At 34.3% G+C, this 19,534-nt stretch overlaps 1 protein-coding gene across 2 annotated transcripts; it reads right to left on the reverse strand.

The window, feature by feature from the left end:
* Positions 1 to 938: 938 nt before the first annotated feature.
* Positions 939 to 3,486, reverse strand: LOC109068560 (ADP-ribosylation factor 6). 2 transcript variants are annotated; one of them, XM_042755588.1, is made up of 3 exons: positions 3,330 to 3,486; positions 2,806 to 3,136; positions 939 to 2,510 (listed from the first exon to the last, which is right to left on the reverse strand). In XM_042755588.1, the coding sequence occupies exon 3, from the start codon at positions 2,476 to 2,478 to the stop codon at positions 1,951 to 1,953; it is 528 nt and encodes a 175-aa protein (XP_042611522.1). In that variant the 5' UTR covers positions 2,479 to 2,510; positions 2,806 to 3,136; positions 3,330 to 3,486; the 3' UTR covers positions 939 to 1,950. The 2 variants fall into 2 exon arrangements, with proteins under 2 accessions (XP_042611522.1, XP_042611523.1); XM_042755589.1 differs by lacking the exon at positions 2,806 to 3,136 and having other exon boundaries at positions 3,330 to 3,479.
* Positions 3,487 to 19,534: the final 16,048 nt, after the last annotated feature.

Raw genomic sequence — 19,534 nt, forward strand, 5'->3', positions numbered from 1 at the left:
GTCTGAACATCTGTATCCATTCCTGTACTACAAGTACAGCATTTCTCACTTTAAAAGGAAGTGCACCAAAACAACCATCAATATGTCAGCAGTCAAGCTCATTTCCGGCTATGTGAGCGGCTGATGTGGCCCTTGTGGCTTCAACTGATCTGAATACCGGCGTGTGAGGGAGAAGAAACAGCCTAGCAGTTGAACAATCATTCAAGATGGCGCACAAAGCAACAAGTGATCACAGCACTTGTTAATAACCGCTTTGTCAGCAAGAGCAGCATTTGTGCCGTCCAGTACCGGCCGCCCATTACTCTTCTCTGTGTGCTACAGTTTAGCAGCTGTGCGGCCTTTAGAGAGCAAGTGGGAGACATCCTGTTTTTACAGTGGGGTCATGTGGTGTGGAACCGACCTGTTTCAAAACAGCACAATCCTGACACAGCCTATTTTGGGAGATTAAACTAAAATGGTCATATAACAAATATTTGCGATAAGACGTTGAAGGAGGATCTAAGAGTTAATGCACCGTGATGTTGCTCTCTCAAAGAACGGTAGGTTTTTAGATTATTAATTAAATCATTCACTGAAAATGTGCCAGTTCACATATGTTAGAAAGGTGTCTGGAGTCCTGTGTGCAAACACATGACGAGGTAAAACATTAAACCCAACACACATTCTTTAGAATCTTATCTGCTACGGATTCCAAAGTGCTTGGAGTCCTGGGTTTGGAAAATATTGTGCAAATACAAATGGGCTGCAAACTCAGGGAAAGCGAGAAAAGATTTTTCATGTGCGCTACCAAGAACAAAATTAAAATGAAATGGAGGAATTTTTAAGCAGCGCTAAATTCATTTTCCATATGACTTTGGTTTGGCTTGGTAAATGACAGTGGAAACTCCCGGGCATCAAAAACGGCAAGAATTGGTCAGAACAAGAATCAACTAAAAGCATTAAAATGACTAAGTTTAATTTGAAGTTACAATTACATAGCTGTTTCTATACATGTTTCTCAAAATGATTAAAGCAAAGAGATGAAATGAATAGAATGAAACATTTCTCTCCAAAATGACTAATTCAGTCCACCGCAAGCACTACACTTGAAATGCAAGAATGTAACAATCTCACATTTTAGAGACACATGAGTGTAAGTCAAAGACAAACTGGTCAATGTAGTTAGCCTAAATGGTAAAAAGGCTACAAAAGGCATCCATCAATGTTTCAAAATGAAGTCTCTTTAACGTTTAACTCATTTTGGGCTACATTGCAATGCAGACAAAAACCCTTCTGTGGTTTTTCATGCTTTTGAGAGCACAAGACATCACTCAGTTCGATTATGCTTTGTGAATATAAGTTATGTCTGTGGTAAGCCCGCCTTCCACGATTAGACTTTTGCATAAAATGTTCCATGGACTCATTTACATGTTGATTATCATTGGATGTCAGTGATATCATAACTATGGCACAGTTCAAAACCTGTTACACCACATAGCTACCTACAATTAGTATGCTACAACCTCCTCAGCAATACTGTGCTTTGCTACAGTGGATGCCTGGACAGTTTCGATACATCTTGGTATAAAATGCCTTTAACACACTATTGGACTGTTTGCAGGAGACAAACTACATTTTTTTTTTGTCTCTAAAATCTCAAAGAAAGAAGCTGAAGAAGATAAATCAAATATAGAAAACCAACAATCAAAAAAACAAACAAACAAAAAAAAAAATCTTCATTCAGGAATGCTTTATCATGTTAAGCAATAGTCCATGGTGTGTGACACGTACGTCACAGTAGTCAGGAAACTAAAAGCAAGCCAAACCCATTACGTTGTTTCAAAGAGGTCCGTTTGAAAACGAACCAAAAATAAATGTTAACTCTAAATCAAAACCACACTAATATTCGTTGGAGAGTGTGATTTTCCCCATATTGAGTTCATTTGTCCTAAACAGTCAGTGCGAGTGTCATTAAGACTTGTAGTTTGATGTTAACCAAGTTAAGCCTTCGTACAGTCCATCACCGGTGGTTGCGCACGACGGCTGCACGTACCAATTCCTGTCCCGGATGCGAGTCAGTCCCAGCTTCTCCTGGATCTCGTGTGGCTTCATGGCGTCCGGCAGGTCTTGCTTGTTGGCAAAAATCAAAATGATGGCGTCCCTCATCTCACGGTCATTGATGATGCGGTGGAGTTCTTGCCTGGCTTCGTCGATGCGATCTCTATCAGCACAATCCACCACAAAAATTAACCCTTGCGTTCCCGTGTAGTAGTGTCGCCAGAGGGGACGGATCTTATCTTGTCCACCCACGTCCCACACGTTGAACTTGACGTTTTTGTAGGTGACCGTCTCCACGTTGAAACCGACGGTCGGGATGGTGGTCACAGACTGGCCAAGTTTCAACTTATAAAGGATGGTGGTTTTTCCTGCAGCATCCAGTCCGAGCATCAATATTCTCATCTCTTTGTTACCAAATATCTTTGACAGCATCTTCCCCATCTTGTATACCGTTCATAAATGGTTACTACCCTCTAAAAAGAAAAAAAAATATGTTTAATAAGGATAACGGTTTGAAAAGTGAAATACAAGGGCTTTTTATTGAAGACTTCCTAGTTGGGACGTCAAATTTGGAAGTAAACAGAACACGTGCATATAACGTTATCACGAAACTGGGCGTAAAGTCACAGTGAATAAGATGCAGTTCCAGCCAGCACAGGTAACTTGGTTGCTGATTAAACGACAGTATTGAAAACTTTCAGTAGAACTGAAAAAGGTCAAAGCTCAATTTTCAGGGCTTGTGCTTCGGTTGTAGGGTGGTAACGTTACCAGTTTGAAAAACGCCACCCTCGATAATAATCCACAGAAACGCGACAAAAGCAGCGGTTTTTCGGTGCTTTTCCTGTGTGTCTGGTAAGTGCTGCGAGGCCTCTTTAAGAGCCTGCGGTCTTTCGAGACTTCCTCTTGGCGTGTGAATGTCCGTCTCGGGGGCTCTTTCACGTCCTCCCCCAAAATGTAACCGGATAGCAGCAGAAGTCGTTCAGAGCCTCGGCGGAAAAGCGTTCATTTGGCCGGCCGGCGGGTTTGTCATCTGGACTGTCTGAAGCGGAGCCGCGTCGATTTCAACCGTCCTGAATTCGAATTTGTGTCTCACGTGCCCCTGAGAGACAAGAAATGCTCAGAGGGAGTGCCAGAAAAGAGCAACTTAGCCTGCTAGCTTAGCCGGCCGAACAACCCACAGAAAATCGCTACCACACACTTTTCACACATTTTTTTTCGACAGGTTATGTGAAATGTAGACATCAACAAGTTATTTTCATTCATTTTAGAGCGACTAAATGCGTTTTAGTTACCTGCGGAGGCCCACCATTCTCTAGCAATCTCAACCCCGGTGTTCACTCCTAAAATCAGCAGAGTTCAGTGGGAAACTGACTACGTCAACGCGAACGAGCGGAAACGGCCGCTGCAGCCCGATTTTCATAATTAAGGTCCTGGCATACGTCATTAACTGGTAGACTTTCCTTTAAAAACACACATTTAAAATACACATATCATTCAATATCACACAACCTAAAACATAGAAAACGGGGCAGTTAGCAATAGCGACATACTTGTTCCTGTACAATCAGAAAAACAGGACAAATCTACTACAAAAGTGAATAATAATCATAATAATAATAATAATAATAATAATAATAATAATAATAATAATAATAAATCAATAAATTATAACATAGTTGTTATGAATTGAGGTAAAAAAAAAAAAAAAAAAAAAAAAAAAACCTTGCCAGTGCTCATGAAAGGCATGATAATGGGATAGTTTACCCATTAGTGAAAATTCTGTCTATATTTCCTAACCCCCATGAAGTTACACAACTATATGACTGGTTTTCCTTTATTTCTTCTGAGAAATACAACAGACGATATTCTTAAGTTTATTGGTAACCAAATCATTTTGGTGACCGCTGACTTCCAGCAAATAAATAAATAAATAGGCGTCAACTTTCTAAGACACATAACTGACTTATGAAGACAGTCACTTGTCACCACCTACTGGTGTAACAATGTAACCTGCATAATAAGTCACATCTATCGATCCATTTAACGAACAGTCTGAAACAAACACGGATAATGAGAGTGAGAAAGAGTAAAAAGTCCTAGTTTGTCTGAATATTAACACTCTTGGGCTGCTGCTCAGCAAAGTCAGTGAATGACTAGAATTAACGTACAACAGTGTGGGTTATGTTTGATTAAGAAAGGGCTGGTTAATAATTAATTTATATGTTATTTTTTTTGTGAGAGCCTACTAACTTTCTCATAACATTCAAGGAACCATAAATGTTTGGATATGCTCTCATTGGTCCGAAAACACACATTTTAAAAGCAGCAACAGGCATAGCAACCCAGGATTATCAAAAGATGATAAAACATTTTTATTAACATTAAACATTTCATTTCATTTAATATTTGTATATTACCATATATTTTGTAAATAAACGCCTGACAATTATGCCAATGAAGTTTTGACTTTATGATTGTATATATGCCCATGTGTGATGATAAATGAGCGTGTTGTGTTTTCATTTACAAATGAAACTATGTGAATGTTTGTTTTCATTTACAATGAATGAAATTATATTATTTATTATTAAGGTCTGTTTATTATTTGTAATTAAGTTCTATTTATTTTCAATTTAAACTTCGCAAAAATTCCAGTGAGCATAATCAAAGCTTTATTGGCATGTCGAGCATTTACAGTAGGCTATTATTTACAGAAGTATTCCGAACGTTAAGTAAAGAGATAGAAATGAAGGGAAAATGAATATAAACGAATATAAAAATACAACCAATTATAATAGGCTAATTATAATAATAATAATATAGAAATATTACGGGAAAAAGACGATCAGTTAATGGACTTACAAGACTGTAGGATGGATAAAAATTTCTTGTAGGCCTATTTTATATTATGCATTTTATGTAACATTTTTTCATGATGAACTTCATTTGAATGCTGACTATTGCAGTAATACAGCCCAGTAGCCGAGGCCTAATGGTTAATATAATAATTTAATAATGTAATAATTTCTATAATAAATAATATAATAATTTCTTAATTCAAAATAAAATATTAATGAATCCATTGGGTTGCTATGGTCACGCAGGTTTGTTTACGCACTAAACTCGTGTCCACGAGAAAATATGTCGTTCCCTCAAATTAATATCTTATGGCCACAACATATTACCACGTTCCCACGAGTTATTATGCCAGGACAAAACTAAGTGAACCGAACATGTCACCTTACCATTTCCATTGCCATTCTTACTGCATTTTAATAGGCCACATCATGCAGTGAATGAGTGCACAATCAAGTTGTTTGTTTTTTGCAAAGTGATTGACATAATCAATGTCAACTGGCACATTGTTAAAATAACCCCAATTATTATACACACACAGCTGTGTCAGTTTGGTTCACCGTATTTTAGTGTAAACTACGATGATTACAAAATGTTTGCATGTGTGTGCACTGTAATCATATTAGCATAATTAATTTAGTAATTAGGGTGCTAAAACAATGCAGACTGTGTGTGCAAATAATTCAATATTTATTCATATTGAATTCCTGCCCTAAGAGTTTGTATAGCTCTATATGGTAGAATCATACTAAGAAGCAGAGGCTGTGATTAATTGTAATATGTCTGTATAATATTAATTAACATTAATATCAACTGAAATATACTTTATATGCCTACCTTTTCACAGACTGATAAATATTAAGTTTTTATCAGATAAATGTTTATCAGGTAGAATGATAAATATCAAGTAGAATGATAAATATTAAGTTTTTATCAGATAAATGTTTATCAGGTAGAATGATAAATATGAAGTATTCTGAACATAAACATTTCATTTCAGCATCAGACAGATGAAGGTAATGAGGTAAAAACAGTTTGTCATTTTACTCAGTAAAATGAAAATACTTCTGTCATTTTATTTAATTTCATGTGAAAAAAATTCTCTCTATGTACACACACACACACACACACACACACACACACACACACACACACACACACACACACACACACACACACACACACACACACACACACACACAGAGAATATACTGTTTAAAAAATGTGCATGCTTCAGAGTGATGTTGAAGTGCATGTCTCAATTGGAGGGTTGTGAGTTGATCTCTCATGGAAAGACAATGCAGGTTCTGGCATACAGTAATTAATAGATTATTAATTACTGTAACTGCTGATGTCAAATAATATGATGCATCCTCATTTGAATAAGATATATATTTTTTTAGATTTAGAATGAATTTAGATATTTGTAGCTGTTCGGACTAATGGCTGTAATGTGTTCATCCGTGTTCTTCGTTTGTTCACATGCATCAGATTCAGCATGTAACCTAAATTTGTCAGTATATCATTCAGTGCTGTCTCTTAAGTGTGAATGTTGTAACCATAGTGAAGAGTGAGGATGGTTTTATATACTGTAATATAAAGAGAAGCAAACCAAAAAAAGATTGATTGTTCAATAATTATACATGTAAAACTCAAACAACCAGTTGCCCTGTAAGTGACTAAAAAACAATGTGTTTGTAATCCAAAATGAAGTGGAACATCAGTGTTTTGTTCATCTCTAAATCAGTGTTTTGTATTTGTATTCGTCATGAATTTAGTTTTTTTTTTTTCACCTCAGAAAAGGTTTAAATCAAATTGTTCTTTTGATTCATTTTTAATTGTTATAGAAATAAAAATAGAAAAGCATGTTTATGCAAATGAACATGCAAATGAACACATGCCTGTATTGTCTTTTTGTAGTGTCATTGTGACATTAAAAGGCAATAAATGTTTTGTTGCAAAAAAAAAACAAAAAACAGAGCAAATGACAGAAGTGTTCAAAAATACATGAATTTCACATCGTAACATGCTGAGAAAAGTAAAGTTATGAAGATATTCAATTAAGAACGACTATGTCTGCCATAGACTGACTAATCTATTCAAACACTTTATTTGTCTGATACTGACTTTGTAAACACAGTTTTGTTTAATTTCCTGCATTTATATAAGGTTCTCATGTCCCATTCTATTCAGACACAAATATTGTCACAGTGTCTGGTTTGTGTATCCCTGGGGTCCACTGATTCCCCTTAGCGTCCTGAACTACAAAGGCTTGTTTGTTTCATCAGTGCTCATTGCACTCAGCCTGTCCCTGGTCATTAATCATTGCACTCAGCCAATTCCCCGTTAGTATTGTAATCACCTGTCTATAAAGTGTTTCAGTCTTTGAAATCTGAATGAAAATGGTTTTTCGTGTTTCTGGATTTTTGAAATTCTGTTTTGGATTACCTGGATTTTGACCTTTGGTGGATTATGCACCCAATTCACACTGCTTTTATTGTGTTAAATACAAACAGTCAAAATTATTTGGAGGTGTTTGTCCTCGTTTCAGAAAATATTCAGGAAATCTCGGTCTGCAATTATTTTTGAAACCTATTGGTAACGCTGGTTTCAAACTGGTTAAAAAAACAGTCAAAATTCAATTAGAATGTTTCTGTTCTTTTCGAAATATTTGCTAAAAAATTGTTCTACCTATATATCCTTCAAACTCTATAAAATATATATTTCAATATATGCTATCTTTGACCCTATCTATAAAAAACACTATATATATATCTCTATCTATCTATCTATCTATATATATATATATATATATATATTAGAAGGGTCAAAAGAACAGCATTTATTTGAAATTAAATTTTTCCACAATAGTATTGAGCAGCACAACCATTTTCAATATTTATTTATAAGAATAAGAAATGTTACTTGAATCACTCAATCAGCATTAGAGGGATTTCTGAAGGATCACGGGACACATAAAGACTTGTGTAATGATGCTTTTCAGATTTGCAATTACAGGAATAAATTACATTTTTCAGAAACAGTTATTTTACTTTGTAAAAATATTTCACAATGTTTCCATTTTTACTGTATATTATTATATTATAATACTTTATTATTTAGAATTTAAGTAGTATAAATTAACATTAATAGGAACAGGAATGAATTAACAATGAACACCAGTATTTTTATAAGCTGATATTAATAGATTATTAATTGATGTACAAATGTTACCTAATGTGTTATATAATATAATAATTATATAATAATTGTAACATGTTAGCGTTATATACATTTTTATAGGATTAAATAATGATTAATAATCAAAGATGAATTATTTTGTGAATGACATGTCAAACAACTCACTGTCAAGCAAAATCAGCATCATTTACTGTCTCTCTCAATCTCTCTCTCTCTCTCACTCACTCTCTCTCTCTCTGTTTCATTCATTCCCATAGCAACATTGTTTGGTAAATGATACATTGCCATTTAAGAACATTATATGTTTTGTTATGGCAACCTTTCATTTAAATGATCACAAACATATGCTTGGACCCTTCTGAGGGGAGGCTGCTATGAGCATTCGGGCCTCTTGCATGTGTGTGTTGGGCTGCTTTCGCCCCTGCTGTTCTATTGATCTACTGAACAAGGCCCAGGCTGCACCCTCCTCCATGTCTCTATTCACTGGAAGGATGTCATGAGGGTTGGGAGGGATTTCTTTTTAAAAATGGAGAGATTAAAGCAATCTTTTCAGCAAGTTATAAGCAGCCTCTATTAGCTCATCTGTTCACCTAACAAGGGTGGACCAATGTAACGGCACTTTGGGGCCACATTAATATTTATGCTCCGTTTTTAATAAGCACATGGAGGTCGTGCAAATCTGGCAACTATCTGTTTTTTAAAATTGGTTTAACTTAACTCAATGAGAGGTGCTGCTTGAGTTTTTAGGCTTTCATAAATCTTTGTTGTCTGCAAACTCCCTCACAACAGAAACTTGACAGATCATGTACATCACATGTAGATTTTTGTTTGTTCATATGAAATACCAGATGTTTTTGTGATTTTTATGATTTTATGAATATGTATCTGTTCTTTTAGATTTAGAAAAATAAGCATATAAGATTTAAGATTGTAAATACTATTTAAATATTATGTATTAATGCAAGATACAGAAACCAAAACTATAGTTATTTTTTCATGTACTGGTAAATTTTGAGATTTTTGACTATTTTGCTTCCATAACTTATCTTCTTTCAGACTAGCAGAAAGAAAACATACAAAATGCACATGCAATCTTTGTAGGCGTAGATTTCAAGTAGCAGTACACATACACACATATTTGCATTTGTGGTTTATGGGGACTCTCCATAGGCATAATGGTTTTTATACTGTACAAACTGTATTTTTTGTCTAAATTGATAAGCAATATTTTTTTGAATTAAGTTTACAGAAAACTACTGGCAATTTTTAAATTTCATAAAACACCATTTTTTATGTTTTTCCAACCTTTTGTTTTATGGGGGCACAGGAAGTGTCCTCATAAACCATGTTTATGTTGTACCCATGTCATTATACACATTTGTGTCCTCATACACCCTATATACCAGTACACACACACACACACACACACACACACACACACACACACACACACACACACACACACACATTATACATATTTGAGAATTAGTGCAAGTACGGTGATAAATATTTACCTTTATTATTTTACCCCATTCACCTGTATCTTGCATTAAAATAATAAGTAATTAAATATTACATATAAAAAATAGACCAAAATTACTAAGTTGTGTAATTACCTAATCAAAGGGAATATTTACATTTATTGTAAATAATTTATTAAAGAGGCCAGCAAAACAAACCATAAGTCAATGCTTAGGAATTCAATTATTAATTAATTATTAAGCCCTCTTACTGTGTGTGTGGAAGTTAAATACTTAGGTCATGTGATATCTAATGACTGGACGGATGACAAAGACCTATACCGTCAGCGTTGTAAAATTTATGCTCAAGCCAATATGCTCATAAGGAAGTTTTATATGTGTTCTGACTCTGTGATGTGCTCTTTGTTTAGAACCTACATCACACCGCTATATACTGCTCAATTGTGGTCTAACTATAAGAAAAAGAGTATGCAGCGGGTAAAGGTAGCATACAATGATGCAATGAGGTTGCTGCTCCGTGTCCCTAGGTGGCATAGTGCCAGTCATTTGTTTGTGTCTAATAGAGTGCCAACCTGTGAGGCACTCTTAAGGCAACTGATGTTTGGTTTTATGTGTCGACTGGACAATTCATTGAACCATATAATCGAAGCCCTAGTCAGTCCTCTGAAAAGCTGTTATAGATACACTTCGAGGCTCAGACGACACTGGTGTGATAGCCTGTATATTCTATAGGCTATTATGGAATTTTTATGTATTTTTGTATCTCCTTTCTTATGCTGTATGTTGTGTTATATGGACCTGTGTCTGCAATAAAGCTTTATTATTATTAATCATTACTGAATTTGTAGTATACTGTATTAAGTCATTAGGGTCTCAAATATTTACTTTAATGTTTTTACTATAATATTTTAAATGATATGGTAGACTTCATTTATAGTAGGTACAGTTAATCTTTTATATATACTGTAAGTAATTCTGGGTTCAAAACTTTTTAAACGGCAGCCATCAACAGTGTGTTTTAAATTTCTTTTTGCCTAAAAAAGAAAATAACACAATATTCTTTGAGATGAGGACTGACCTCTTGAGGGCGATGTTGATGGCAGGACAGTTTGTCATCGTCGAGGACGAGGTGAGAGGCTTCTGTTCACAGAAATGTTGTTTTTGTGGCGTTTGTAAGTGCAGGATGTGCCTGATACAATCAAATATTTGTCACATTATTGCAAAACGCATAGGATATTATATTTTACCCAACACAGTGTTGTACAAATCTAAACTACGTACATTCATTTACACAAAACTGCTGAACTACAGCCTGATTCTGGCTTTCATATTTAACTGTTTAATTTGTCAAGTCTGCTGTTCAGAGTGACAACAAACACGTAACAACATCACTCGTCAAACACGTCAGTACACGTTCAGTCGGCCCATAAAATGTGTTCCAGTGAAGGGTGACACAACTGACATGATTAGAACCTGAGGAAAAATACTATGAAGTACAATAAAGCACATGTACAATTACTGAAACATTGTTTGAACTGAGTAATGGACAAGAAAATAGGCCTTTGTTTTTCCACAGGATTTCCTCTATTTTTTTTATTATAATCTGTACAGAGGCAAGCTTAAAAGCATTTGCCTCACCAAACCTGCCACCATTTAGGCAGAATGCTGAATTTATGCCAATGCTGAAGTTGATACTTCCATTAATTAATTAATTAATTCCAGGATTTCTTCCAAAATTTACAGTATGCACTTTTGCCATCAGAAATCTGTCTATTAAGTTACTAATGCTTGAAAAAAATATTTGTTTATTTTGTCCTTCAGTGTGAAACAATTTATATTTCCAAAAATATACAAATATTCCATAGAGGTTCTCAATATATTGTATACATTGGACAAACTGCCCATTTCTTTCACAGAACAGAAATAGCTTTGGTAAATCATAATTATGACATATAATGTAATAATTATGTAATTTAAAAGTCACAATTATGAGATAGGAAGTCATAATTATGAGACAAAATGTCATAAAATTCATTTTTGGCATAATTTTTCTAATAGTTTTGACTTAGTACAGAATCTCATAATTTAGACTTTTTATGCCATAATTATTTACCAAAGCATGATTTTTTTCTTATGTGGAAATGGGCTTCCATACTATGATAACTCTACATGAATTAGTGTGGCATCTCACATTACAGGACACTGTCCCCATTGTTTGTGATTTAATGTTTTTTTTTTTTTTTGGTGTGAAAATTTGCATTTCTTACTCTTTAGTTAACTGGGACACTGTATGGCGACCCAGCACAACTGCCAAATTCACACAAATGAACCATGAACCACATTGTGGGTCTCCTGCAACCCTTCCCAGGAATTACTGCTGATAAGGCAGTGTGATAATGCCACATATTTATGTCAAATATCTTTAAACTTAAGTGACAAGACATTTGCAGTAAACTGAAATCTGCTACATGTCTTGAGAGTTTAATTCACATGCAGACGTTAAGCTTTTTGAGGACTTCACGAATTAACTGTAGTGGATGATTTGGTCAGATGCTGTTATTTGGTCTGTATGTAACGAGACAGAGTTATGGAGCATGTCTAATTGTTTACAAAAAAGCTAGGAGCTGGCATTAGGGTTTACGCCACCTCTATTGAGCTCGGCATGGGGGACAGAGCAGGTATTTACTACCTCAATCTGGCTCGTTTGCCATGCGGTGCCTCATATTTTTATCTTCTTTAATGACCTCGGTTTTTATGGCAGATCCTTCACATAAGCTTGTTTTTTTATGAAGCCTCTTCACGTTCATTTATAGTCTTAACCCTGATATTCAGTATAAGATTAAACTGCAGTGGAAATATGGAGAAATCAGTGGACATTGTATTGGTATTATATACTTTCTTTCAAAGATACAATTATATAAAATTGTAGATGTTAAGCAGTTGCCTGTGTAATAACGTGTTGTAAGTAACCTCATATTAGATGTCTGATGCTGACCAAAGTTTCACTAATCATTCACAACCGCCTATTATGTTATGTTATATATGCAGTTTCTGGAGTTTAGTGAATTATTATTGGCTTAGTGATTTGTTGGCTAGCTATTAAGTAGATATAGCCTCGATTTGATTTTAAACTACAGTGTCTGTGCCTACAATGCCTCTGAAATGTCCTTGAGCATGCTGATATTTGGCAGCAGCTCCAGATGTGCTGTAGCAGGCGTGGGGTCCACTAGGGCTTTAATTTAATCTTCAGCGTCGTTAATTCTTTTCTCTGTGGGACTATTGGGCCACACACACCCTCAAGTATAACAATGTGGCGGCGTGATGGGCTAGTCGTCCCAATGGGACACTTCATAAGAAAGTGTAAAATTAAAACATTAAAAAGCTTGTGGTGCCTGTTAATAAAAGGATCCTGCAAAGCCAAGCTGTGTTTCTCCACAAATCAGCATGAAATCATAATAGATCCTACTTGTTTTTGTGGATCAATGTCAAATAGGTGTGGCCATGAAAAAACAGGTAACCTTACCAAAGACGTACGGTTTTAAGAGACTAATTTACCTTGATACACATTCTTAATGTTCTGCAGGGGTAATATTTCAAAAATACTGTTTGAAATACAAGGGCCAAAATCTTAGAAATGTACTCAAATGCATTTATTTAGGTTTCATATGAATTTGAAAAACTATATAAAATGACTGTACAAATGTAGTGTAATCAAATAAAAACTAATAATAACATTTTTCTTTGAACACACATAAGGGTCATCATATTATCATGATTAACATTCTTAAAAGGGTTTTAGTTTTATTATGTTTATGTTTATTTGTATTGATTTTTTTATATTAAAAATTGTTGCAAAGCAGCTTTACATTAAGATTTACAAAATTAAGTTTCTACAATATTTAGTAGTAGCTTATCAGTGGTGACTGTCAGTTTATGTGCATATGGCAGAAATGTATATAATCAATTAAAGATGTAATCAAATAGACAATGAACACTATTAACAAGCAATTGTTATATGATGCATTCAAACTTCTAGCAAAATGTGGTAGTTCTGTATGTTGTCTCTGGGTTAGCATCATCTGAGGTCCTCTGAGGGGTTGGCATCATCTCTTCTCAGTGTTCTGGATCCAGACTGAGCTTGTGTTTATCTTAGTTACGGCAAAAACAGAGAAACAAATAGAGACATAATAAGCGTAGCTGCTGTTCCAACCAAGCAAAATCGATTTGTTTAACCCAAGCTAAAGAAGAATAATGTGCATTTGATCAGATATAACTGCAGTATGAGATTTGAATGCTTGGCCAAAGAGATGTGTCTTTAATCTAGATTTAAACAGAGATAGTGTGTCAGAAAGGCTATTCCAGAGATTGGGAGCCAAATGCAAAAAAGCTCTACCTCTTTTAGTGGACTTTGCTATCCTAAGTACTACCAAAAGTCCAGAGTTTTGTGACCTTAGGGAGCGTGATGGATTGTAGCGTAGTAGAAGACTAGTTAGGTACGCAGGAGCTACACAATTAAGGGCCTTAGGGTAGCGTAGTTAAAAAAAACAAAAAAGAAGTAGACTTGAAAACAAGCTTTACCACTGGACTACACCAATCGTTTTTTGGATGAAATTCCCACCCTACATTTTTTCTTGTTCATTATTTTGTTTCATTATGTTATATTATGAATATAAAATTGCTTATAAATTCTGCTTCATGACTTGACTTGAAATGATGTTGCATTGATATTAATATTTCAGATGTTTAAATGAGATTTATTCTCCCATCAATTCAAGACCTTCTTGAAGGGGCTCCCATGGAGGGGGTCATTTTGGAGACAGCCTCTGACAACTACTCCGACCTGCTGGACGAGATCTGTATTGTGGCTTTAGGGGGCCCAACGGGGAATGACATGCATTTGGGTGTTTGCGGTAACATACAAATACACCACAGCATGCCTATGCAATGACTGTACTGTGTAAGTCTTTGTTAAAGATGCTTCAAAGCAAAGTAATTCTTCAAATTTCGTTACAGGACAAACTGTCAGTTAGATCGGACCATCTGCCATTTAGCCACTTCCTCCAAACAAATATCCAAATACCTGTTTCAGAGGAGTTTTAAGATAAATTCTGACAATTCAGATGAGCCTATAGTTCACAATTGAGATGAAAGAAGCCTATTATTCTCACCAATGCTGCATTTATTTGATTTGAATTTATTTACATTTTGATTTAAAATGTAAATTATTCTTGTTGGAAAAGCTGAATTCTGAGCAGTCTTCAGTGTCATATGATCCTTGTATTTTTTTTTTCCACACTACGGAAGTCAGTGGGGACCAACAACTGTCTGGTAACCTTCATTCTTCAAAATATCTTCTTTTGTGTTCAGCATTAGATTCATACAGGTTTGGAACAACTTGAGGGTGAGTAAATGATGACAGAATTTCCATTTTTGGGTGAGTTTAACTTTGTTTTGTATTGTACTAAATACTATCAGATATAAGTTCATTATATATATATATATATATAATATATATATATATATATATATATATATATATATATGGCGTTAACTTGAGCATTACAGATTATGATGGCCCGCATTCGAGGGTCATCTGAAAGTGGTGGAGTATCTGTTGAGTAAAGGGGCCACCGTCTATGCCAGGGATCACTTCACAATGGCTCAAGTAAGACAGGTCTACAAGGCCAGATGGTTTAGTGTGGTACCTTTATGCATTAAAATTAAATGTATATAATATATGTAATTGAATGCTTTTGATGTAACTGCCTATTTTGTTGTTGTTTTCGCCTAGCTATTGCGCGGGTGTGGAGCTGTGTGGGCATGTTGTATAACAGGTCTTTTATCATGTAACACATTTTCTTCTCCCTTTACACAGACTGACATCACTAAGGTGCTTCAAGTCATCTACAGTGTTCGCCTTTTTATGCAATTAGCATTTTTAGTTTTGTTTGCATCATTTATAGAGCAACTGATAGCATCCATGTTATTTTTTTCTTTGTAGAGCTTTATTTAAACATTGCTCATAAATCCATTAAAGTATTGAATGATTAGTTTTCTTCAGTTTTCCCTCTCTTTTTCTCAATCTTGTACTTGTCCTTTCCCCCAATTTTTGGACACATTTGGGTGTAGGTGTAGAAATATGAGAAATAAAAGTCTCAACTCATTCAGGAAAACAACATTTACTTCTCACTGTTAACCTCCTTGTAATTCTGAGAACCTGCTGAAGCAATCATGTTTTTTATGCTCCATATCAATTTACAGTTGGCTGACCCATTATGAAAAGCTTTTTAATTTTTCTGTAAATGCCTGCTCTGGGCCTTAGTTATTTTGCGACATGAAGACATTAGCCTTTTAAATCACACCACTGTTACAGCTATTAAACACTAATTCAGCATCTTCAACAATACATTTCAAGACATTCGAAACATTATTTTAAAAATAAATTCAACATGCAATTTATACCTACAGTAACTTGAATGCACCTCTTCTGTGATAAGCATGTTTTTAGTCTATGATTGAAAATTTCCTTATGACATTTGGGGAGCAAATAGAAAAAATGTCATGATGATACACCTGTCCTGATAAAAAAAAAAAAAAAAAAAGTAAAAAAAAAAAACAATTATTAAAAGGATGAAATACTTTTTTAAAAGCATTATTGGGTAGTTTGCCATTATTATTATTATTATTATTATTATTATTATTATTATTATTATTATTATTATTATTATTTGTTAGGAAAAAAATTATTTTGCTAAAATATTAATTGTATTAACCAAATAATTAATAATTTATCATTCATAATGACTACAATCTTATAAATAAATAAATAAATATATAAATAAATAAATAAATAAATAAATATAACTAACTAACTAAAACATCTAATAAAAACCATATGAAACAAACCATATGACCATAACTTAAACCTTATTAAAAACCATATCAAATATTAAAACAATTTGACTGCAAAGATTACACTTGGCCCATTCTAAACTATATATTTTTAAAAGATTCTTGCTTTTCTTTATTGCCTTTAACATTTCTTCAAAGCTTTCCGTTACAATGCATAATCCATACCAGGAAAGTTTTGTGCAATAAAATGAATGTTATTTAACCTATTATAATATCTGTCACCCACTGAAGGGCTTGTCCTTAGTGTTTTTGTTATCCACAATAAACACATCTGATGGTCACATCACACATTTCTGGTGTGACCCTTAGTCCTTTTTGAAAACATTTTGCACATATGTGTTTTCCACACAATCACACACTCAAAAAATGTTTACAATTCAGACTATGTGAGTTAAAAGCTTCAGTACGATTAGTAGAATTTTACAGTTCATCTAAACCGGCTCTTCAAGTAATGGTCATTTTACTGTGTTCATCATCAGCTTTCTAGTTCTTTATGACTGCTAACCAGATAACACAGTAAAAACCTGTGGCCTATATGTCAGTTAACGCACTAATAAAAAAATGTATCTTAATGACCATTTTGTAATGTCTAGCAAAGGAAATTATGGCACAAAACAGGAAACTAGAATGAAATCTCCCCATCTCTCTACTCAAATCCTCTATGGACCACCAACAGCCTCTAAACATCTTATCACTCTCTCTCTCTGTGGCACAACACATGATCAGAACAACATGTGGTGTCAACCTCATTGAGAGAGTTTAAAGGGGTGTCTAAAAAATTAACATAGTGTCGAGAGACAGAATGATTAGAAATGCTTAATTAGATTAATCACATTAGATTAATTTTGACTTTGGTTTTTAAGTATATCCATACATGTTTGCCTCCATTTGCATTCAAAGCCATTAAAGAGTTAATTCACAGAAAAATGAAATGAAAATTCTGGTTGTGGTCATGGTCTCAAAATGAGCATTCTGCTGCTAGAGTCATGTTTATGTAGTCATCAGTGAAACGCTGGAGTTCCACGTCTTTTCTGTTTGGCGTACAAGTCCAAACATGTTGCCCCCTTTTGAAAACAATGACAGGTTCAACTGACCTGGGAGCAGCTTTTAGTCTCGCTTTGAGTTGTTAGAGCCTGATGCAAAACACTTCCCTTTAAATATACAGTGACACAGGGTGACATTTCCTGATGGGATTTCTGGGAGTACAAAAATTGCTTGGATAAAAAATAAAGACGTCAAAATTAATAGGAAAAATCTAAATAATAATAATAATAATAATAAAAATGGGAACAAGAGAAAAGAAAGGTGTGTTTTCTAAACCAGCCCTACCTGATTCAAGTTTCATGTCTAGCTGATACTCTGACTAGTGAAGAGAAACAGAAACAAACTGGAAGGGTGACTGCCACCAGATTGTCAGAGGTCGGTTGGGTAGGGCCAAACTCAGGTCTGAAGTACCTGAAATAGATAAGCGAACAACTTCACCCAGATGCAGTGTTAAACTGCTGCATTATTTTCCTATTAGTGCACAAATTATGTACCACTCCTCCTAGTCATACTACTAAGATTAATAAGACTCCTAAGAAGGTTTAATTAGATGTCTTTGTTAATAAGTGATTAGACTTTCATCCAGTGGACAATAAAACTAAATCCCTTAGACTTACATGAAAAGAGGGACCCAAACCATTTCACACATTGGACATGCATATTCTTTTTAAAATGTAAAAACCCTAGTTGCATAGTACTGAATTTGCTACAATGCTCTAATAAAGCCTGTAATAAACAAGGCCCATAATAATTTTCAAGTCATGCTTTAATATTCTCTTAATCGTCGTACCCTTATTCTATGGCTGGTATTAAAATGACACTTAAATGCAATTACACTGAGTTAACAATGATTTCTCAGGTGTCCTTGCTTGTCTCTGCATGTCTAGACTTCTGCCGTCGGTGTGCGATGGGCAGTGATTTTTATTAAACCTGAGCAGTGACCTGCTTTAGCAATGATTATTAGGTTTCTAGCCTTTCAGTATATTAAAAAAGATAAATAAATACATAAAGATGATTGTCAATTATCTCTGTATTAATTATGATGACAAAATCATCAGACATGAACCAGTCAAAAGTAGTTTCTTATAACTGCACCCCTCATTGCATGTATATTTTTATTTATTTGTTAGATGAGTGGAATTTAATGTATTTATTTATTGTATATTTTTTTTTATTTTTTTAATAATCAAAAATAATTAAAAAAATAAACCAGTCAAAATGAATGTCACCCACTGTTGACTGGTTCCCACCTGTTGTTCTTTACATACTAGCCTGTGAAATATAGTCTCATTTATATCACTGGTAACTCCAGATTAGTTAATCTAAAAAAGTTTGTATCTGCAATGACACTACCATGTCATACAAATCTGAAACGTCTCAAATTTGTCTAAAAGTAAAATAATTACTCAACATAGAAAATAAATTAAAAGAAACAATTTGTTTTTCACTAGACACCAGAGTGCTGCTGTGCAGCAAACACATACTGGCTTGATTGACTGCAGAAATTATTGTGGGATATTCTTTTTAGTACATAAGAGAAAATATGATGCATATTTAAAAAAAAAAAAAAAAAAACAGTAAACATTAAAGTTGTTCAAAGTTAATAAAATTAAATTAAACAGACTAAAAAAAGGCTTTAGTTTTATCTTTAATTTGTATCTATATTTTTCTAGATAGATAGGTCCATTGTTTGTCCATTTTTCTTTTCTTCCAGGGTGGATCAGGGTGATTCAATCCAGTCTTGATTTTAAAAACCTGATCATGGATAGCAAAACAAGGGATTTTTGAATAACTCGGGCTCTGGAAACTAAAGAGAGAACCAAATTCTCCAAATTCACCCAGCACCATGGTAGAAACTTTTGATTGATCAAGCACCACTCACATTCTCTGAATAAAGTAAAAATGTAGTTAGTTTTACACAGATTCAATGGTAGAGGACCACAGATGACTCATAAGACTTCATATAACATTTTTGTCTGTTCTATATGTCACTTTTTCTATGT

This window comes from Cyprinus carpio, unplaced genomic scaffold (genome assembly GCF_018340385.1).
Source record: "Cyprinus carpio isolate SPL01 unplaced genomic scaffold, ASM1834038v1 S000006728, whole genome shotgun sequence".
NCBI lineage: Eukaryota > Metazoa > Chordata > Actinopteri > Cypriniformes > Cyprinidae > Cyprinus > Cyprinus carpio.